The 23,992-nt window shown below is 40.5% G+C and overlaps 1 protein-coding gene across 2 annotated transcripts in view; it reads right to left on the reverse strand.

Moving 5' to 3' along the window:
* Positions 1 to 304: 304 nt before the first annotated feature.
* Positions 305 to 23,992, reverse strand: part of TMED10 (transmembrane p24 trafficking protein 10) — a 35,002-nt gene continuing 11,314 nt past the window's right edge. The window contains 5 exon segments of one of the 2 annotated variants that reach the window (NM_001040549.2): positions 305 to 1,093; positions 1,496 to 3,875; positions 4,565 to 4,691; positions 11,716 to 11,789; positions 16,961 to 17,072. In NM_001040549.2, the coding sequence (NP_001035639.1) occupies positions 3,754 to 3,875; positions 4,565 to 4,691; positions 11,716 to 11,789; positions 16,961 to 17,072 (435 nt within the window). In that variant the 3' untranslated portion in view covers positions 305 to 1,093; positions 1,496 to 3,753. 2 annotated transcript variants of the gene reach the window in all.

Consider the following 23,992-nt stretch of genomic DNA (forward strand, 5'->3'; position numbering starts at 1 on the left):
TAACTTCAACAGCAGTTTCTAAAACAGAGAAGCTACAGAGAATTCCTGGCTTACAGAACCCTATTTAGTCTTTCTGAATTAAGAATATTATTTTAATATACATATTATATAGTTATACATTTACAAATTAAGTATAATGAACTTTTGCTAGCTCACATAAACTTTATCCATCTGGAGTACAAGTATTTTTTCCTCTAATTTGTCACATATAATTTGCCATAGTTTTAATACTGAGGAATATGGAGGAATTATTGCCAATCCAGACAAAGAGATACTCATGAGTAACAGAAAAATACACCTAAAATGGTTTCTGCTAGCCTTTATTTGAGAAAATTTACACAAAAATCCCAATCCAACACTTACAAGTGAATCTGTATAAATCCCACATGCCTCTTTCCATTAAACAAACAGAAAAACAGCTTATGATGGGCTTATGACAATGATATAACAAAGCATACTTAAAACTATCACTCTGATCAGTAATTTAGACTGTGTTGAACCACAGATCCCCAAATGGAGGAAAACAGATAACATCCTTGTTTTTAAAGTTGATTTGCTCTCGCACTAGTCTTTTATCAAAAGCAAATAATTTTACTTTTCAGATCAAATCAAAGTGTAATATCAATGAACATTAAACCCAAAGCACAAATGTCCAACTTGGCAGTCTTAACATAAGGAAAAGAAAGGACGTGAAAGAATTTCAGTTTCACAGTCACGTTTGGGAACAAAACATTAGCAAAATAAAATATTTTCCTCTCCTATTTTCTTCTTTGACACTTTGTCAGAAGACTGTAACCAATGGAGCAGCTTTCATTGCTTCTAAAAAGGGGAAAGGCACCAGTTGGAAACGAGGATCTTGTTTGGCCAATGGTACGAAACAGAATTTCACCTTTAAATGTCTGAAGATGGAGCTTAACTCACAGGTTGGGTTATTCTCAACCTGTTTGGATGTATCCTCTGTTGTTTAGTATAAGTAATACCACAGACTTTCTCAACATCTGTTGCTCTTATGGGGTGTCCCTGATGGCTCAGCTGGTAAAGAATCGGCCTGCAATGCAGGAGACCTGGGTTCGATCCCTGGGTTGGGAAGAACCCCTGGAGAAGGGAATGGCTACCCACTCCAGTATTCTGGCATGGAAAATTCCATACTGTATAGTCCATGGGGTTACAAACAGTCGGACACAACTGAGCGACTTGCACTGAAACTAAACACTGTTGCCCTTATGGTGAGATTTGGTCAGGTTCTCAGAAGCAGTACCTATTTTTCAACAGCAGATGGCAGTGTTACACAAACTGATGAAAGAACCACTTCCGTGCCACAAGGGAGGAATTCATTGAGTGTGTGCTCAGTTGCTGAGTCCTGTCTGACTCTTTGCGACTCCATGGACTGTCGCCCACCAGGCTCAGACTTTATCCATGGGATTTCCTAGGCAAGAACACTGGAGTGGGTTGCCATTTCCTTCTCCAAGGGATCTTCCTGACCCAGGGATGGAACCCATGTCTCCTGCATTAGTAGGTGTATTCTTTACCACTGAGCCATCTGGGAAGTCCAAGAATTCATACAGGGAGTCAAGAGAGGATGAAAAGCCTTTTGTGTTTACAGTAGCTGGAACATTAACAGAACAGGCTGAGATTTTAGCAACATAATTTGCCCCACTTCCCCCTTGGTACTTTATCCAGGTCATCACAACAGTGTTCTGTTAATTCTAATATGCTGCTGCTTAACTGCAAGCTGCACAGCCCTAAGTCCTGTAATTCTTGTCACTGCAATGGGACAAGCCCTGTAAGAGTCAGTAGACTTAAAAAAAAGAGAGAGAGAGAGTACAGAAAGGACAAACTCCCACCCACTTTACTGGGAGAAGTGGGGAAAATGTCAAGTGATATTATATGTCACTAACTGTCAATGAGCACAGTCATTTGTGCCCACACTTTCTCTTATTCATATCAGTATTGGCCTTTAGGCAGGCACACGTCCCAAAGCGATTCTTGGCTTTGCTTTTACAACAAATATTTTCAAGTATTTACTCGATTCATGATCCTTCTAGGTGTGTTTACTTCATATATCTTAATCTCCTCGTGAACACATGAGAACAGAAATAAAGTCAGTGACTTACCATGTAAGAATACTTGGCAAATTTTACTTGTTTTTTCTTCTGTAGAAGTTATGCTAAAATTTAAGCAACCACAAAACTGACAAAGGACTTGTATCTAGGATATATAAGAAATTCTCAAACTCAATAGCATGAATCAACTATACTTCATTAAAAAAAAAAGCCTCAGTAGTGAAAAGAACACACAGTCTAATCATAAAATGGGCAAAAGAACAGATATTTCACTGAAGAAATATACAGATAGCAAATAAACACATGAAAAGATGTTCAACACCATTTGCTAATAGGAAGATACAAATTAAAACCACATGCCTCTCAGAATGACTAAAAAAACTTTCTAAAAAATAATAGCAAATACTGCTGAGGATCTTGAGAAACTGGATTGGTCAGACATTGCTAGTGGGAACGTAAAATGACACAGTAACTCTGGATAAAGAAGAGGACGGTTTCTTACAAAAATAAACGTGTTTACCATACAACCCAGCAACTGCTCTTTTGGGCACTTATCCCAGAGAAATGAAATTTGTGTTCACATAAAAACCTGTACATGAATGTTCACAGCAGTTTTATTAGTAATGGCCCAAAACTGAAAACAACACTGATGTCCTTCAACAGGTGACTGGTGAAACCAGGGTACACCCACATCACGAAAGACCCCTAAGCAATAGAGAGACACAAACTACTCACATATGCAACAACCTGGATACATTTCAAGGGCATTATGCTGAGTGAAAAAAGTCAATCTCAAAAGGTTGTATATATATACCGTATGATTCCATTTATATAACATTCTTGAAATGACAAAATTAGAGAGATGGAGAACAGCTTAGTGGCTGCCAGAGGCTGGGGCTTGGGGTTACAGAAGGAGATGACTGCAGCTATAAAAGGGAACCACAATGGATCCATGTGATGAAATGGTTCTGCATCTCGTGGTGGTCACACAAATCCATACATGTGATAAAACTGCATGGAACTAAACGCACATAAATACACAAAAAGAGAAAAGTTCAAGCAGCTGAGCACAAATGTTTTAATTCTCTAAAGTGAAATTTTCTTTAAGAGCTATCTACAGTTCAAAGCTCATTTCTATGAGGTGTCACAGCCATCACCCTTTTGAGAGACATAAAATTCTGAAAAGGTATCACCAGAAGCTAACTAAACATTTCAGCTAAGGGTCAAGAGAAAGTTAAGGGTGTTGTCACACAGAAATCCAAAGAGGACAATCAGAAAGAAACAAGTTCAACATGGTCATACAAATGTTGGTAAAAGAAGAAGAATGGAAGCCCAAGCTGGTGAGCAAGTGGGAGAAGGAAAGAAAACATGGTTCAAACAGATCATACGAGGAAACCCAGTACAAATGCTGGCTTTGGCATTATCTAGGTAACCCCTGTTTTTTGTCATAGGTGACTCTAATAATAGTCTTGTTGCAAAACCAGTCCAAATCCTACCAGGTTAAAAAGAAGTCCCTCTTTGACTTCTTCGGTGAAGGTGGTAACCCACGTCCTCCCACATCAAAGAGATCAGTTCTGGCAAGAAAGCTCCAAGGTGCCTTGATGGTGCTGTTGGTAGGATGTCTTTTGCCAGGCACGTCCCAGCGATGTTCTGCTGGCTAAGATTCAAGGTGGGAGGAGACTGGGCTTTATTACTCAATCAACTTCTTGGCTTTGAAGAAGCGACGCAGGTAGAAGACCTGCCAGGTGGCCAGACCAATGAGGCAGAACATTGAAAAGATGCTGAAGTACAGGACCCGAGTGTTCGTGGACTCTAAAACAAAACAAAACAAAAAGCAGTGTAAATATAATAAAGGAGGCTCAACAGGCTAAATGGCCAGGGGAAAAGGCAATTAATTAGCTTCACTCTGCCCCTAAACCTTACAGTAGGACTTCAGATAGTTTTTTCTTTAATTTTCATCTGATCTGATATATAAATGTTAAAATTACAAAGATTATGTATAAAATACTTGAAATTCTGCTTGGCATATCAGTGTTCAATAAACATTATAGGGATCAAATATATACTATGTATAATGTTAATAAGGTAATTTCTAGTACATAAATATAGTTTCTGAAATTCATAGGATATAATCTCTACATGTAGATGAGAATTTTCTGTAATTCTCAGAAGATCACTCTTTATTCACATTCTATTAAATTGTTCATTGTCAAAAAAAAAATAAATAAAATTACAAAGATTAGTGCTATTAATTTGATACACTAAGCTGACTGATATGATCAATTGCTTATTACAGAAAAAAATGCTATTCCCTTGAAAATCAAACAGGGCTCATTTACCTGTAACAGCAACAGCACTGAAGTGAGCAATTGCCCTTTCATAAAATGCCCTTTGGTAAAACTGAGAAAGGGGTACACCAGAATTTAAAGTATGGGGACCTATCTCCTTTATGGTGCTGAGAAGTAAGAGTCACTGAGAAGTAAGAGTTGCCCTCCCCTCACCATTGGTATCGCGCATCTCCTCTTCTCGCTTCTTCATGTAGGCAAAATCATTAACAATAGACTCTGAAAGGTCTTCTAGGCGTCGTAGCTCCACCTCCAAAGGTTTGAGCTTCTCAACTTTTGCAATCTGGAAAAGAAAGGAATTATGAACCCATTCCCTAAAAAAATTGTTCTGCTCAAGAGCACCATGTAACAGAGGCGTCTTTTTAAAAGTTTCACCGATCTTAAAATCCATCATCATTCTAACACATTTTAAAATTTGGGCTTCTTCCCTTCCCTACTCTCTAGATTGTTTCCATCTCAGACTTTTTATATACTTTAATTTTGATTAAAACCTCCTTAGAAATACTAATAATATGGTAGGCTATATTTCCCAAGATTTCTGACTTTAATAAAGCATTTTACTTGCCATTTCACTTTTGTCTAAGAAATAAGCAATATTATTAGACATAAGTGTGAGCATCATAGTATTAGTCAAATGTGATTTTAAGAAGAGAACATACCAAATTCCCAATAGGGAATGCACAGGAATGAGAGAGTACAGATAACTATAGCACTAAGATAGTAACTCAAACTGCAATGCCAGTCATCAAAATAAATCCCCAAGGATATCCCTGTGTGCTAAGGAATACAGAGTGTGAGAAATAAACTTGCTTCTTTTTTCAACCCAGACCACTGTGAAACCTCTAAGAGCATCTAGTAACTGAAGGCACATATGACCAGAACAAGGATTTCATTATTCTATTTGTTTTTTCTTATCAATCTTAGATTATGATTTGCTTTAAAAACGGGGATATAGTATCAGAGCTTTCCAGATCTTAAAACTCATGTACCAGTTGCTCTTAATTTTCTACCACAGAGAATTCTTCAAAAAATATTTCTGCATCTGCTTCTTTATTCCCTATACATTCTCTACATAACTCCCTACTTTTTCTTCTCTTTTGTCCAATGAAACTTTCTTGTACTTTCTTTGTTAAATGTTGACAGCACTTAACGTGAAGTAAATGGGAACAGTTTGAGGGTGTTCTTATGTTCTATTCACTGAAGAACAAGACAAAGTTATTTAAAAAAAAAAAAAAAGAAAACTAGAAACTGTTAAGGTAGGGATATAAAAATTGACTTTATATTTAAGGTACCTAAAAATATGGTGATGGGTTTGTAATGATCTACCTAAGTTCTTCCACTGGATGTACATTTTCTCATAATTATAAAGGGTTGGGTAGAGTTAATGGCACGACAGCTGCAGAACAGAGTAAAGCTAACTGGGTATGAGATTTACACAATAGTCAATACATTGAGCTAACACTCCTAGCTGAACACACAAATGTCAGGTTTTACCATTAACCTACAATACATATCTATTAATTGATCTCACATAGAGATGGAGAGCAAAGAACCCCCCCCGGAAAAGGATACAAGACACATAATTAAATAAGCTGAACCTTAGCCTGTTTAACATTTTCCCTCCTGGTATATGCTTTCCCCTCCAAAGCTTCTTGAATGCGGTAGTATAAGGCAACAGCATGATACGTCTTTATAGAGGTAAATGGTTTAAGGCTCCCTAGATAGAAACTTGGGCTTCCCTGGTAGCTCAGCTTCCCACGGTTGCTCCCTGCTGTGTGAGAGACCCGGGTTTGATCCCTGGGTCGGGAAGATCCCCTGGAGGAAGGCATGGCAGTCCACTCCAGTATTCTTGCCTGGAGAATCACCATAGACAGAGAAGCCTGGAAAGGGCTCCAGTCCATGGGGTCGCAGAGTCGGACACGACTGGACAGCTAAGCACAAGCAGAAGCAGACAGAAACGTACAAAAGGCGCTGGGAGCGAGACCGTGGCGGTGCCTTTCTCTGCCAGCTGAAACTAATACTCTTAAAATTCACTTTAAAGACACTTCTAAATCCCTATCCTGTTTTGGGGTTAAGAAACAATAGCCCAAAGGCCTAAGATCCAAAACAGGAGGACGGAATGACAATAAATTTGGTAGTGAGAACAGCCTTAGTAGATAGTCTCCTAAACCTGTTTGCAATCCTTTTCCTTTCTGGTGCCTCCTTAATTTTTTAGTTGCACAAAAAACATATTCCTCCTACTAAAAAATTTAAATTATTCAGAAGTAAAGAAAATAAAAACAAAAGGCCCATCTTCACAGCTCCTCATTCCCTACATCCACCCATTCCTCCCTAAAGATAACCTTGGTTATGAATTTAGTATAGATCTTTCAAGACTTTGATAGAAGATAACACACTATTTATGCCTTTGCGTGTATACAAATGTACAAAGGGAATATATAATTAAAAACGTATCTATAAATGTGACCATAATGTATATGTTGTTCTATGGCTTCCTTTTTTTATTTAATAAAATCTTTCTAAACACTTCAGTGCTTGTAGATTTACCCCATTCTTCTTAATTGCTGCACAGTATTCCATATGGTACACAGGCCACTGTTTAATCATTCAATTTCCTAACCCCTTTTCTGGTATAGATCCTACTCTAGACTCTATACTTCTATTCATAACATATCATCCAAGTTGAATCTCATTTCCCCAATGAAATCCCTACTCAATCCTGTCTTTAGTTCAGTAAATTATCTCCAGACTTCTGAGTGGGATGAACATCAGTACAAAGAGCTAACAAGAAAACCTCTATCAATATCCCTACTGACTGTTCTGCTACTCTAAACATCTGATTTAATGTTCACAGAGTCTTTAAGAATGTGAAATTAAACCTGTTTCATGGAGGCAGGCCATTATTATTCTAGTCTACTTTTCTCTTCCATGATTAGAAGGATGACGTGTGTTTTGCCAAGTTTGATAAAAGCAAAAGCCTATTTCACAGGTTCTCCACTAGGAGGTAGCATTCCCCTTTTAGGCTGCATTTAACCATTAAATAAATACCAGGGCTAAAAGAGACTTCATTTTACAAATGAGGAAACTGACAATTTCATAAAGTTACTCAGTCCTCTGAGTGCAAGACCAAGACCTCCAGTACCATAGTCTCATGACTCCCTATTCAGGGTCACCAAAGCATTTATTTAGCATCAAAACTGCAAAGCTCTGCTATAAAATGTAAGCAAAAACGAATCCCTGACTTCCAAGCACATACATATTCAGTGTATCCAAATCCCACCTATCTTTCCAGCCTTAACCATGAAGTCTCCTTTAACCACTACTGTCCACACCGATTCCCTCTTCTCTAAAGCCCCACAACACTGAGACTGCCACACAATTAACACTCGTAACACTGTCATATCCACGTTGTTTTGCTTTTTATCCTTCCCCCCACTAGTTTGGACCTTGAACGCACAGCATCAGAATGATATATACTCTGTGTCATCCCACATGCCTGATACACGGCACATACTTGAAGCTGACCCGTTATGTCCATTCTATGCCTTCTTTAAGGAGTCAACTTCCTACAGCAGATATTAAGTGCTGCTGGTCCCCTGAAGCAAGTGCTTCTTCAATGTTAAGAGCATCAACTGTCACTCAGCATTCACTTTCACCAGGCCCACTGCCTAGGAGAAAGTTTTCTCTACCACAATATCTATCACTCTCATCTGTAGTGGGAGGTACTGTTTGAGAACGCTTTCCCTACACATCTACAATACCTCCCAAATAACTGTACAGTTACCCTTAAACTACACCCAAATCTTCCATTCCTCTAATGATGATTTGAATTCTGAAGAGTTCAGAGTTCTATGTAATTATAGCAAGGGAGGTGGTAAATCTGAAAGACTGTTTCTTGAAACACACACGTGGAACCAGCCTCTAGGGAATCACTGGATTCTTTCCCTTGGTGGAACTTTGAGAAACTCAAGAGAGAAGCTTCACGAGGAGAGCCAGATTCAGGCAAATGACTGTTATCTCCATACCCACATCCTCAACCCCTGCAAATTTTAGAAGCATAGCAATAAAAGAGGAAACCAGCCAGTCTTAACACAATCAAGACAATGAAGATAGACTTACACCCAAAGCCAAGTCTTCTTTTGCACGAGGGCATATGGATTACAGGATTCTTCAACGAAGGTCAGAAGGTCAACAACATGCCAAAATAAGTCCAGAAAAGACTGCCAATCTTAGGACTAAATGAATGAAATTTAGAAAGATCCTATTCACTCTGTCATAGCCGTGTGGCAGCTTCTAGGCAGGGCAGGAGAAGGGAGCTAAAATCTACTGAACTGATTGCCTATGTGTCAAGTAGCTTACCCATGTTATTTATTTAAGCTATGTCAAGAAAGGGCTTTTGGATCTAGTATGTAGAACCAGAGTTCCTCCTTCATGAGGGCATTCAGAGAAACAGAGCTTTTGAAAAGGCTGCAGCTGATGCTTCAAAAAGCGCAACTGCGTTTTTGGTGTATCTGTTGGTAGCAAATGGCATACTAATAGAACCTTCAGGCAAAACATGATTTTAGTTGTGCTGAAAATACTGACATCTAAGCAAGAAGGGACATACACAGCCCAGCGAGTTAGAGGATATGTCAGACAGCTCCTTCCTGGTGGGATAACTGCCTTCATTCCCACAACTGTAAGATTAGATAATAAGTCTCTGCAAACAGCTGTTCTAGCTCACAGACCACAAACTAAAAAGAAATGGCTCAATTCACATACTGATCCTATGAAAATGGGACCCTTTTAGGGGCAAAAAATAGTGGTGAGAGATCCTTAAAATCTATTGGAGGGAATTAAAAATGTTTTATTTCGGAGGAAATATGCATTCTTTCTATTTAAAGATTTCAAACTACAAAACTTATTTCTTTACAAAATGTCAACCATTCTGCCTTCAAATAATGTCACCTTACATTTGTCATTTGTAAACAAATTACATTTGTTTACATAGCAATTCACATGCGTTAACTAAACCTCCATAACAATTTGGTAGGTAGTGTGGTACTCTGTCCAGGTGTTTAGACAATGATTACTACTTAATTGTACAGGACCATGTGGGATTTCAGAATTATGAAGTACACAAAGGTGAGGGAGACAGACATTTGATGTGAAAAAACATTAGAAGAAACATACCACCTTCCTGAATCCAAACAGTGATGCTGAAGGGCCCCAATCCTCTGGAGATAAAGCCTTGCCCTCGCCCCCAGGGCCTGAAGTTAAATGCCTCAAAACCTCTATTAATGCCCAGTGCTCTCTGGTAATAAACTACACAGCAAGCGCTTCTATCATCCATGTTCCTGTCACAGGCATTGGACCAGCGACAACTAAACAGCCATTTCTGAGCAAGGTTCAAGGAGCCGGCCTAGCTTTGTCCTGAGAAAAGGTCTTTGGTCTTTGGCCTGTGTCATCATCACATGTCATCCTCCGTCTCAGTTTGATCTGCTTTTTGATTGAGGGGTGGGGGAGTGGGGAGGTAGGTCACCGAAGAAAGTAATGGGAGGAGTTTCTTGGTTAAGAAAGAGAATTTTGAGCTGTGTTGTAACCATGTGCGTAAAGAAAGGCTTAGGACGTGCCAGACTGCTGAAGCAGGAAGCAGCAAAGGAAGCACCGTGGTTTCCTTTCTGCTAGGGATTCCCCTCTTGGGTTAAGTAAAAGGTCAGGAAAGATAAAGGCCCTTTCCTAGTGTCAACAAAGTCCAAGGATGATGGAAATTCCAGGAGGTACAGGGGTATGGGGTTCTAAAACGCTATACAGTGGTGATGTCCACGTTACTGGGTATGTAAACTCAGAATAGTACTGTCCGTTTTAGAGAAGCAGCAGCTATGTCTAGTATCTAATCTGAGGGTGAGAATATAGCAGCAGTATTCAAAAACTGTAAATTCTTTTACCTATTCTTCAACCTCATAATAATACAACATTTTTCTTAGTGTTTTATATCATATAACAGTGCTTTAACTTACTAAATACAATTAGGATTCCTCTGATTCATAAAAGTTTAAAAGGATTTTTCAATTTACTCTTAAGTTCACTGAACAAAAAAGCTCTTGGCTTTATTTCTTTTAATTAAACTAGCCTGGAGACAGAAACAAGCCAACTAAAGTCTCTATCAGGAATTGCCTTCCATTCACAACTGCATCACTTGCTCTGATTTACTGACAAATAATTCAGTCTAGTTTTGTTCAATTGAACACATGAACTAAGAAAAAAGAGGAAAGACCTGGAGAGCCACAATTATTGTAGTACTACTTCCTGCTGCAGAGCCAGCCACTGGCTTCCAATCCTCTTCCATTTTAGGATATTTCCTTTCCAAATTCTGACCAAAGATAGAATAACCTCTCCTGTTCCACCATTCCTAGAAAATTCTCTTAAAATCACTTAAAACAGCTTTCCTTTGTTTATTCAGTTTACATTCTTCAGAATCCATTTATACTTCCTGTAGCCCATCTCTTCTATATGCCTTCAGGTACTTTCATAAAGAGACTGACCTCGGTAAGAAAACTCTTATCTTTCTGTAAAGATCAATCCTCCAGGCTTAAATAGGTCTTGTGGTTTTCACAGGTGCTCTTCATTTAAAGAAGCTGTGCTGCCCCCAGAGTCTCTCACAATAGATTAAAAGAGCTCAGTTCCCCTCCCCTTATTCTAAGCACACTTCCAGCTCCCCACCACCCAAATAAACGCCTATTTTTATTCTCTACAATACATGCTGTCAGCAAAACTTCAAGTCTCTTGTAGTTTTTGTCCTTCCATCTTGCTCTCTTTTTGAAAAATTTGAAATTATTTTAATTAAAAGCTACTTTTGATTATTGTGTTTCTCAAAGACAACACAATTGTTCAAATCTAAACAGCACTGAATCTATGCCCTAGCGATATATACACATATATAGCTGTCAGTCTGGGAATAAAAACCATAGGAATTAAAAAAAATCACTTTTCTTAACCTTGAACATCAACATTAATGAATTCTAGCTTTTAGAAATTCTAAGTATATATCTGGTTTCTGTCTTGAGAGCACTGCTGGCATGTGCTTGAGTGTTTTATCACACCAACATTTCTACGGGACGCTTGGTCCAGTCAATTGGCTGACAGCACAGCCAGAATTATTGTTCAAGGCTGTTAACACAACTTTTTTATATCAAGCTGGCTGTCACATGACTGCTGAGAAAACCACAGCCTTCTGGGCAAAGCACAGCCTGTTGGCCTGACTGGGTCACAGAAGCCTCACAGGGGCGGCGAGCTACTGCCTCCACTGGCTGTTAGGCAGGACGCACCTCTTCGTAATTTTTCGCTTCCACTCCATGCTTCATGTCTAGGATCACGAGTTGGTCAGGTATCCGCCCTGTTCCTGAGAAAGAAATCAAAGGCTTCATTGTGAGGAATATTTAAAATTCCGGGAAATCACCCACCCACCCTCCCTCTCCCTAACCCCTACCCTCTCAATAGAGGGAAACAGTCGCAACTCCTCCCCCTACTCAGCTGCAGAAAATTCCTGGCTCTGGTTAAAAATCACAAGCATTCCAGACAAAGCCTCTATGTGTGTGGGGTGCCGGAAAGCGACAAGAACATGCTGCTGGCAAACATCTCTGAGGGAGCAGGACACACGATGCTGCAGCTGGCAGAACAGGAGCAGAACAGGAGAGGAGAGCACACACAGGCTCGCTGGGTTAGAAAACCCACTGCGGCGCACAGACCAGCAGGCGGTGGGCACCCAAGCAGGCTGCACAGGCACAGCTCCACATCCGAAAAAAGTCGGCCTGTGAAATTCTGAGAGAAGGATTACTAGTATATGCTAAGCTTGGATTACTTAACACAAATACGAGTACTGAAAAGTACACAGGATTTGTCTACTATTCCACTTATTTCAAAAGTTTTGGTCAATGTAAGGCCATTTCAATAGGTAAATAAAATGGTACAGGACTATCCCCACAAAGCCCTTAGAGGAGCCCAAGAAGAAACTTAATAGTAAGAATACAATTCTCAGGGATACTTCTTACAAACAGAAAAGTCCATTTGGGATATAGTAGGACCAACAGAGCAACGTTCCCATGAGAAATGGTAATCTGATCAAAAGGAATTCTACTCTTATCAAGTAGGAGAAAGGGAAAGATTGCAAAGAGCCCCAGAAAACTGCTCAGTACTCATCCTGTGGAATTCACCCGATTACTTATAAAACTAACAACCACCTGCATGAAATCAGGAGTTCTGGGAAACAGTGCCACTTAAGCACTGTGGTTCCTGAGACCGTAAGCCGTACAGAACGGTACTGTACCCTGAGAAACACTGGAGATTTTCTGAAACGTCAATTCAAAAAACAACTCACTGAGAACTCACAGGGCGCTAGGACCGTGGTGGTGACTGCAATCTCTGCCTTCACATAATCTGATGGGCATCTAAGACACAAGTATGCAGAACAGCATAGTGAAAATACCAAGCAGTCTAAAACTTTAAGGAAAAAACAAAACCAAAAACAGTTTAGATAATCCTGGCTATTGAGCAAAGGTTAGAAGAGGGAAGAGATTAGCTGTGGACAACACCTGAATGCAGATAAACAAAGTATCTAGGCAGAAGGGAACACATGGGCAAAGACTCAGCTATTGAAAGGAATGGAGGACTTCCCTGGTGGTACAGTGGATAAGAAGCCGCCCACCACAACTAAAAAGTAGCCCCCACTTGCCTCAACTAGGGAAAACCTGCGAGCAGCAACAAAGACCCAGCACAACCAAAAATAAATAACCAGGAAGGAAGAAAAGAGGGTAGCATGTTTAAAAGACAGTAAAGACGTTCTTTTGCATAAACCGGACAGGTCAAGTTGAAAGCAATAAAGTAAGACTCAATAGGTAGGGTCAAGAAACTAAGTCCTGCTGGTCCAGTGACTAAGGCTCTGCAGTCCCAACACAGGCGCCCCGGGTTTGATCCCTGGTCAGGGAACTAGATCCCGCATGCTACCACTAGGAGTTCACATGCCACCACTAGGAAGTCCACATGCTGCAACAAAGACTGAAGATTCCAAAACTAAGGCCCAGTCAAATGAATAAATAAATACTGCTAATCACTTCAGTCGTGTCCGACTCAGTGTGAACCCACAGACAGCAGCCCACCAGGCTCCCCCGTCCTTGGGATTCTCCAGGCAAGAACACTGGAGTGGGTTGCCATTCCCTTCTCCAAAATAAATACTAGGGGAAAAAAAAAAAAAGAAACTAAGCCAAATCACAGATCCCTTCTGAGCATTAAACTAATTAGGTTTCCAAGAACAAAAGAAAGCAAAACAAAAAGGGACCCTCAGAGAGGTGTCTTCTCCCAAATCCAAATTTTTTGCTTCTTTTTCCTCATTTAAAAGTGAAATCCAAGCAGCTCATAGCTCCATCTGCTCCAAATGATCAAGATACTCTCCTAACAGACTTCTCCCACAATCTGTCACAGCACAGCTTTAGCATTATTCAAATACAAGTGAAACCACAAAACCACAGACCACGGAGTCCAGAACACACAGTTTCTTGCACAGAATAGCCAGCCTATCCCCTTAGTTGACATCATGGCTCCAAAGGGTCTCCTTTGTAAAAAGACCCGTTAGTAATCTCTCTTTGCATTTGCCTGGCAAATGGACGATCTTCTAAAAGGTGCTCCAAAGACCACAGGGTATCAGGTCTTCATATCTGAATAAACAAACGGATAAACACAAATAAAACTAGAAATTGAGTGTTGACTATAATATGTGTGTGTATACACGTTTATACATAGACACACACAGTTTAAAACTAGTTCCTAGGCATTTACATGCATGGCATCAGCATATAAGAAATTTAAAACAGAAGATCTCTGCCTTCAAAGAACTCAAAATTGGGAATGTAAAATATATACATAAGACATTTAAACAACACAAGGCTGTGTGTGTGATACACGTGTATCTCCAGTAGTAAGTGATGCGCTATTCGGAAGAAGCCACAGTTACCTGCTTGGTATTTCTGAGACATGCTCAGCATCTCAAGGTGTTTGCTTTTTCCCCAAAGCCCTCATGACCATCTGACTTATATTTGCCTATTATCTATTTGCTCCAATGAAAATGTAAGCTCCACTGAGAGCAGAGACTTCTGTTGTATTCACTGCTATCTCCCCAACACCTAGAACAGCAATGGGTAAGTCAGTTAATTGAGATATTAAGCAGACTAGAATGGCTGAGGGATGTATTCAAAAAGATGTATTCTAAAGGTTCAGGTCAGTTCAGTTTAGTCGCTCAGTCGTGTCTGACTCTTTGCAACCCCATGAATCACAGCACGCCAGGCCTCCCTGTCCATCACCAACTCCCGGAGTTCACTCAGACTCACATCCATCAGGTTGGTGATAACATCCAGCCATCTCATTCTCTGTCGTCCCCTTCTCCTTCTGCCCCCAACCCCTCCCAGCATCAGAGTCTTTTCCAATGAGTCAACTCTTCACATGAGGTGGCCAAAGTATTGGGAGTTTCAGCTTTAGCATCAGTCCTTCCAATGAACACCCAGGACTGATCTTCTTTAGGATGGACTGGTTGGATCTCCTTGCAGTCCAAGGGACTCTCACGAGTCTTCTTCAACACCACAGTTCAAAAGCATCAATTCTTTGGCGCTCAGCTTTCTTCACAGTCCAACTCTCACATCCATACATGACCACTGGAAAAACCATAGCCTTGACTATACGGATCTTTGTTGGCAAAGTAATGTCTCTGCTTTTTAATATGCTGTCTAGGTTGGTTATAACTTTCCTTCCAAGGAGTAAGCGTCTTTTAATTTCATGGCTGCAATCACCATCTGCAGTGATTTTTAGAGCCCCCCAAAATAAAGTCTGACACTGTTTCCACTGTTTCCCCATCTAAAGGTAAACTTATGTTAATATAGGAGAGGGCATTCCAGCAAATGAATAAACGTGACAAGTTTAGAGGGAAAAATGAAACCAGAATGGCTGGAGCCTGATGGGCAGAGGGAGACAAGGCTGGATGGAGCAAGAGTATAGAGGCTATTAAAAGCCACGGTGCCTAAAATCTCATCTAGCTTGAAAATTTCATGATTCTGGGGTTCATTCTACAGAACAGGAACATTATTGCCACTATAAAGCAGCAAAAGCTTTCAAAGAAGGACTGATAAAATCAAAGTTTTAGGAGATAAATCTGGTGGCAGTATCTGGATACATGAAAAGCAGGGATACTGGTTAGAAGGCTATTGACATAATCCACAATTCTATAGTTGAGAGTTCAGAGTTGTGTGGTGGCAGATATAGGAGGTATTTTGAAAGAAGTATCAGCACAACTTGATGACAGACCAGAAAAGACATTAAGTACGTAATTTCAAAACTGTGAGCCCAGATAACTGCAAGGACAGTGGTAATACTGATGAATAAAGGGAACTAGTCTGAAAGAGGTGGTCATGAATATAGTCTTAGATGTCTGAGTTTTGAGGTAAGAACAGTACAACCATCTAGAATACTACTGAGACATCCTGGAACTGGCAGGGAGAGGGGTATCAATCATGAAATTATTATTACAGTCTTTTCATGTTCCATTCTATTATTCCATTTACTTTGGGAGAACTCCTTTAGCTTTCAGACTAAATTGACCCATTTGAGCTCAAGGGGTCAGTTTTTGGTTAACTGTTAAAAGCTGCTAGTTCTTTTGCTATTCCTGGGAATCCATTGATGCTGTTGGTAAAGGTGCTTGCTTTTCTTCTAGGATCATTATGTTCTGAACACTGTATAAATGTAAAATTGCCAGAAGTCCTTTTGCTACCTTATGGAGAAAGCCTGAGAATAAAGTCAAATGGAGGCAAAAAGCTTTAAAAATGAGGTAAAATGCCCATGATGCTGTTAAAACCCCAAGATACTGTTGTGCCTGAAGCCGGCACCACATTGTCAACTCCCCTGTTTGCAGTCACACAGTCTTTCTTTAAGCCAGTTTGAGTTTCGTTCCATTTGTCCTGCAGCCCCAAAGGGCCCCAAGTAATATGGCAGGTATAAATGCATACAGTTTTTACAGTCTGGTATCCTTGAAGCTGAAGAACAGGGAGTGAAGAAGCATCTGCTTTTTCACCAACCATCATGCGCAGAAGCCATCAGATAATCAATCAGCTTAAAAGTTTCTAAGGGCTCTTGGCCTTGATATGCACAGAACAAGCCACAGCAAGACACGAGGACTGGGAAACAGCAAGTGCCCTGGAGATCAAAAAGTGTTTCTGATGAGATGTGATTTGTTAGACAGACCCTACTTCTAACCTCTAAGAAAACATGTCACTAGCATATAAATGCACTACTTTCTAGCATCTATACAAAATTTAGCTCTGTTATTCAAGCCAAGTACAGCATTCAAGAAATGCCTACTCTTGCACATGCAGAACTCTACCCACTCGCTGACTTTGACTTATATGTGTATGCACCCCAGCAAATGTAGTTTTCATTTCCTCTTCCTGCCAGGAGAGGCCAGGAGAGAAAAAGTTCATACTCTAACTTACTTGGAAGATGCTGCTTAATTCAGGGACAACACTCTGATTTACTTACCCTTGCTCTCAAAACACACTTCAAACATGTCATAATCTTCAGTGGTAAAGGCAAACTTCCCCTTGGTCGCATCCTCCTTGGAGTACAGAATATGGCCAGCAGAATCTGTAATCTATAAGAAAAAGTAAGTAAGAACAGGTAGCAAATAATACTTGGGAAGAGAACTTATACAAAGTGGAGAAAAGAAAGAAAACACTGTCTATAAAAGACAGTCTATTATGATGATATGGTCCAAACACTCCCAAAGACAAGAATTAGATTAGAAGGTGAAACCAAAATACGGTAAATTTCGAACATTCTAACAGTTGATACAGTTGATATAAGTGACTTTATTAGCAAAAGCTCACTTTATAGATTGTAGGCCAGTATCACTTCCTAGAGAGAGATGTGTCACAAAAATACAAGTAGACAATTACCAAAAGAATATACTACAAAAGGAGAAAGATATATGAGGACACATTTCTTGTATAACACAAATCTTGATGTGGTGCAAGTGGAGAGTGGAAATGGGGCCCCTGATACAAGGAGAGACAGAAAAGAAGGCTTGCTGGAGGACAAGTCTGGAAGAGCTGCTCCTGCAAATTTCACGTTAATTATGCCAAGGACTACAGGAGGTGTGGGAAGATGGGTGTGGGGATAAGAAGTTTCTTCTAAAAAAAGACATCTTTGCTTTCCACAAATAACAATTCCTGTCTTCTAAGTTGTTGGCTCTTCTAAGTTTTCCAAACTTAAACTGCCCCATTCCTAGAGAAAGGCCTGTAACACAAGTAGCGGCATATATTGCTAAGTGAATGATCGCAAATAAAGCAAGGGTTTGACACAATATTATGACAGACTGGGTCTCAGGCTTCTTTTCTAGAGCACATGACTGTCTGGGCAGAAGGCACATTTCATTACCTAAGACAGGAAGCTACTTGTGATGTGGAACACAAAAGGAGTGGATTCCTTATAATAAACTGGATGTTCTAATGCTGTCTGTAAATCAAGATTTGATTATAGGTGAGATTTTAAATACAAAAACTGAGTAGCATACATATGAGTGTAAGTGTGAAGTCGCTCAGTTGTGTCTGACTCTTTGCAACCCCATGGACTGTAGCCTACCAGGTTCCTCCATCCATGGGATTTTCCAGGCAAGAATACTGGAGTGGGTTGCCATTTCCTTCTCCAGGAGATCTTCCCAACCCAGGGATTGAACCCAGGTCTTCTGCATTATAGGCAGACGCTTTACCATCTGAGCCACCATTTAATTAAAGCACTTTAATAATATTAGTTATTTTTGAGTAGTGAGATTTCTCTACACTTTTTTTTTTTGAAATAAGAGTAATGTGATTCAACTTGCAATTTAGAAAGATAAATCTGCTAACACTGTGAAGAGACTCAATACTGTGAACAGACTCAAGAAGGAAGAATACCAGAGATAAGAAGATGAGTTAGGACACTAACCCAGTCATTCAGGTTAGAAATGATAAAGGCTGTGGGTATGGAGAGACAGGGGCCAGATTTGAGAAATTTTAAAAACAGAGAGCCCACAGAACAAGACCAAAAAATGTATGCCCACAAGGATTAAGTAAGCAACATAAACTGAGTTTAATGGGCCAGTACAAGCCCACAAGGTGGCAAACAGCAAGCTCATAAAGGATTCCCGCTTAAACAATAAAAGAACATTTTTAAAATTTACTGTGAAGTTCTTAATTAAACAAAGGTAATATCAAGCCATAAAATCTGTCCATATGACATCAAGGAATAGAAAGTAATAAAGGTCTGTTTCTAGATAACACCTTCTGAAGGAAAAAGGCAAGGCAAAGTTCACAACTTATAAAGTAGGAAAGTGTTAATTGTACATGCACAGTAGCTGATGTCAAGAATATGTGAATACTCACTTCATAAAATAAGTGAGAATACAGGTCCACTGGGAATACAGACTCATTTAGAATTGGATTTTCTTGGACCATTCTAGGTAGTGGTCAGAGAAAACAGGTTCTTGGGCAGGTCCTGCTCCAGAAGCCTGACCCTCTTCCTTTGCCACACATTCAAGATAATACCCCCCGCTTCAAGAGGATCAAGTAGCTTAGGCCCAAACACCAGGCAGATAAAGCAATTAAGAATTCAAGGAACAGAGTTCACCTGGAAGAAGAAACAAATAGGTGCTATCAAATAGAATGAAGGCACTAACAATCAGAACTCAGCAAATGGCATCTGCACGATAAATCTGGCTCTCAGTTTTCCGGAAGCCAAGATTAAGAAAGAAACAAGTTGGGTTATACATCATTTGTTTACTGATGAAAGCTCACAAATTTATCTTCAGAGATTAATTTTCCTGGAACTAAATGAGAAGAACAATTTATCAGGAAGGTCCTTGTGAAAGGACTGTGACCAATATTAGACTTTCCACTTTCAAACATGGCCTGGCTAAAGATACAAATATTAAGACAACTGAGACGGATCCTTTTAGTGACCCGCCAGAACATCCGCCTGATCTAATGCAGAGGCGGGACCTGAAGGAACTGGGTGAAAGCTCCTGAGCCCCAGGCCTCCACCCTCTAGCACCATCCTAGGTCCTCTGGCTGCCCTGGGAAATCTCAGCCTTAAGAAAAGTTGCAATAAGGCTGGGACTACTTTTGGCCACTTACTGCTGCTGTGTGTGTGTGTGTGTGTGAATGTCAGGAAAAGATATCTTAAAATAATACTACCCATCCAGATCTTGGGTCCTAATTAGCAATAATTACCTTTTATTCTTCAATAAAAGGCCCCCTTGGAGAAACAGCTGAATCCAGGACTGGGGCAAGAAACACACAAGATGAGCCCGGAACATCTTGTAGTGCCAGGAAGTAGAGAAGCGCTCAAAAACAAACCAAGACAAAAAACGCCAACAGGGTATGTCAAAGGGACACATGAATTGAACGAAAGGACACCCAAAAGCCAAAGCTGAAACAATCTGAGCAACAGAATAAAGTAGTACTGGACTGTAATGCAGAGTATAAAATAAACAGCCATGAATCCATACTGACATAAATGATCAAACAAACAAGCAGGGGAGAAGAGAAAAGTCTCCCGTGAAGAACACTCTCAAATAATTTATGTAGAGTTGTCTCTTAAGGAGGTCGCGCATAACTCCCCACTCAAGTGTGGGCCGTACACAGTGACTTCCTTCCAAAGAGTGTAGTACAGAAGGGGAGGAACTTGAGAAGCCTGACAGACACGACCTCTGCCACATGATCAAGGTCAATACAACAGTGATAATTCATGTTGACAGCATGCTCCCGTATGTTCCATACGATATGACGAAAATGACACTTTACTTTTGTGTTCTTCCTTCCCCAAACCCATAATTCCAGGTTTCATCACTGAGAAAACATCAGATGAACTCTAACAGAGGGGTCTCTTATAACATACTTGACTGCTGCTGCTGCTGCTGCTGCTAAGTCGCTTCAGTCGTGTCCGACTCAGTGCGACCCCATAGACGGTAGCCCACCAGGCTCCCCCGTCCCTGGGATTCTCCAGGCAAGAATACTGGAGTGGGTTGCCATTTCCTTCTCCAATGCATGAAAGTGAAAAATGAAAGTGAAGTTGCTCAGTCGTGTCCGACTCTTAGCGACCCCTTGGACTGCAGCCTACCAGGGTCCTCCATCCATGGGATTTTCCAGGCAAGAGTACTGGAGTGGGGTGCCATTGCCTTCACATACTTGACTAGTATGCCTCAAAACTCAAATGGCTGTCAGAAACAAGGAAAATCTGAGAAACTGTAATAATCTAGAGGAGCCCTAAGAAATATGACTAAACGTTACATATCAAGGATGAGATCCTGGAACAGGAAAACAAAACATTGGGTTAAAAACTAAGGAAATCTGAATAAAGTACAGACTTCAGTTAATAATGACGTATAAATACTTGTTCATTCCTGTGACTAATGTACCATACAACAGGGGGAACTGGTTGTGGGGTACCTGGGAACTCCATTATCTTCACTGTTTTTCTGGAAATCTAAAACTGTTCTAAAATAAAAAGCTTATTTTAAAAATACTATTCAGAAGGATGAAGTCAAACACATACACACACATATACCTCCAGAGTCTTTAGAAATTTATAATCAAAGTCAAGCAAGCAAACAAACACTTTCATTTACTTATGTTGTGTGTCAGTTGCTGAGTCGTGTCTGACTCTTTGCAACCCCACGAACTGTACCCGGCAGGCTCCTTTGCCCATGGGACTCTCCAGGCAAGGATACTGGAGTGGGTTGCCATTCCCTTCTTCTGGTATCTTCCCGACCCAGGGATCGAACCCAGGTCTCCTGCCTTGCAGGCAGATTTGCCACTGTCTGAGCCACCAGGATGTATTTAAACACAAACAGGTAATTCAGACAGGTCTATACCTACTCTTGTAAAGTGACATATTGTCTGTGGGGAAGGTGGCAAGGCTGTGTCTTTCTACTGGCACAGTTCACACACTGCTTTCATTTGCTGAATCAGCTCCATACCCCAGCAGTCCAAGTCCATACACCACTCAGGCCATAGCAGCAGAGGGCAATCAACTTGCACCTTGAGTGTAGGTGGTAAAATTTTGAAAATGTAATTTCCTTCATACAGGCTCCTACCCTGCACTGTCTTCCTTAGGTTTATGATCAGTCTGTGGTATAATACTGAGTACACAAAGTGTACAAGTCATTTTAAGGATAAACATCAACCTTGTAGCTTCTGAACAACTAAGGAATTCAGAAACAACCAAGTCCCTATACATTGAACAAAATGAACCAAATGTATAGAACCAAATGAACCCTATAGAATGAACTAAATGAACCCTATACAATGTATAGAGAAGCTCTATACATTGCACAAAAATGAACCAAAACAGAAACACCTACCCTTCTCTCCCTCTGAGAGACAGTAGAGCACAATAGTTAGACTGAAGGTTCCAGAGTCAAACTGCAAGTTGATATTCAAGTCACAGTTGTGCCACTTACTAGCTGTAAAGCCCTGGGTATGTTCCTTGACCTCTCTGTGCCTCATATGTAAAATAAGGACAAGAGTAAGTATTTCACGAGGTTATTGTTAGAATTAAACGTTTAGGTAACTAACCATACTTCCAACCTCAAAGTGCCAACGGATGGCAAACTAGATAAAGTAGTCTACACTGACTAAACCCAGGGATGACTAGGGCCGACATGGTTGTTACATGAAAAAGGAAAAGACAGGTAAACCCAAAGGAAGCTGCAGGAAGATTTAGAAACTGAAGGGATACAAAGTACCTGCCAAAGCAGGTGCTTGGTTTGTTAATGCAGCACTTTAACAAAACATGTTAAAGGGATTCAAGGGATTAGATCTGATAGAGTGCCAGAACTATGAACAGAGGTTCGCGACATTGTACAGGAGGCAGTGATCAAGAAAAAAGTGATCCCCAAGAAAAAAGAAATGCAAAAAGGCAAAATGGTCGTCTGAGGAGGCCTTACAAATAGCTTAGAAAAGAAGAGAAGCTAAAGGCAAAGGAGAAAAGGAAAGATACACCCATCTGAATGCAGAGTTCCAAAGAATAGCAAGGCGAGATGAGAAAGTCTTCCTCAGTGATCAATGCAAAGATATAGAGGAAAACAAAAGAATGGGAAAGACTAGAGATCTCTTCAAGAAAATTAGAGATACCAAGGGAACATTTCCAGAGAAGGCGATGGCACCCCACTCCAGTACTCTTGCCTGGAAAATCCCATGGATGGAGGACCCTGGTGGGCTGCAGTCCATGGGGTCGCTAAGAGTCGGACACGACTGAGCAGCTTCACTTACACTTCTCACTTTCATGCATTGGCGAAGGAAATGGCACCCCACTCCAGTACTCTTGCCTGGAGAATCCCAAGGACGGGGGAGCCTGGTGGGCTACCGTCTATGGGGTCGCACAGAGTTGGACACGACTGAAGTGACTTAGCAGCAGCAGCAGCAAGGGAATATTTCATGCAAAGATGGGCTCAATAAAGGACAGAAATAGTATGGACCTAACAGATGCAGAAGATACTAAGAAGAGGTGACAAGAATACACAGCACAACTATGCAAAAAAGATCTTCATGACCCAGATAACCATGATTGTGTGATTACTCACCTACAGCCAGACATCCTGGAATTCGAAGTCAAGTGGGCCTTAGGAAGCATCACTACAAACAAAGTTAGTGGAGGTGAAGGAACTACAGTTGAGCTATTTCAAATCCTAAAAGATGATGCTATAAAAGTGCTGCACTCAGTATGTCAGCCAATTTGGAAAACTCAGCAGTGGTTACAGGCCTGGAAAAGGTCAGTTTTCATTCCAATCCCAAAGAAAGGCAATGCCACAGAATGTTCAAACTACCGCACAATCGCATTCATCTCACATGCTAGCAAAGTAATGCTCAAAATTCTGCAAGCCAGGTTTCAACAGTACATGAACCATGAACTTCCAGATGTTCAAGTTGGATTTATAAAAGCCAGAGGAACCAGAGATCAAATTGCCAACATCCGCTGGATTACAGAAAAAGCAAGAAAGTTCCAGAAAAACATCTACTTCTGCTTTACTGACTACACTGAGGCCTTTGTGTGGATCACAACGAACTGTGGAAAGTTCTTCAAGAGATGGGAATACCAGACCACCTTACCTGCCTCCTGAGAAATCGGCATGCAGGTCAAGAAGCAACAGTTAGAACCAGACATGGAACAAGGGACTGGTCCCAAATTGGGACAGGAGTACGTCAAGGCTGTCTACTGTCACCCTGCTTATTTAACTTACATGCAGAGTACATCATGAGAAATGCTAGGCTGGATGAAGCACAAGCTGGAATCAAGATTGCTGGGAGAAATCAGTCACCTCAGATATGCAGATGACACCACCCTTATGGCAGAAAGTGAAGAACTAGAGAGCCTCTTGATGAAAGTGAAAGAGAAGAGTGAAAAAGTTGGCTTAAAACTCAACAGTCAAAAAACTAAGATCATGGCATGATGGTCCCATCACTTCATGGCAAATAGATGGAGAAACAATGGAAACAATGACAGACTTTATTTTCTTGGGTTCCAAAATCAATGCAG

The sequence above is a fragment of the Bos taurus genome, chromosome 10 (genome assembly GCF_002263795.3).
Source record: "Bos taurus isolate L1 Dominette 01449 registration number 42190680 breed Hereford chromosome 10, ARS-UCD2.0, whole genome shotgun sequence".
NCBI classification, from domain to species: domain Eukaryota; kingdom Metazoa; phylum Chordata; class Mammalia; order Artiodactyla; family Bovidae; genus Bos; species Bos taurus.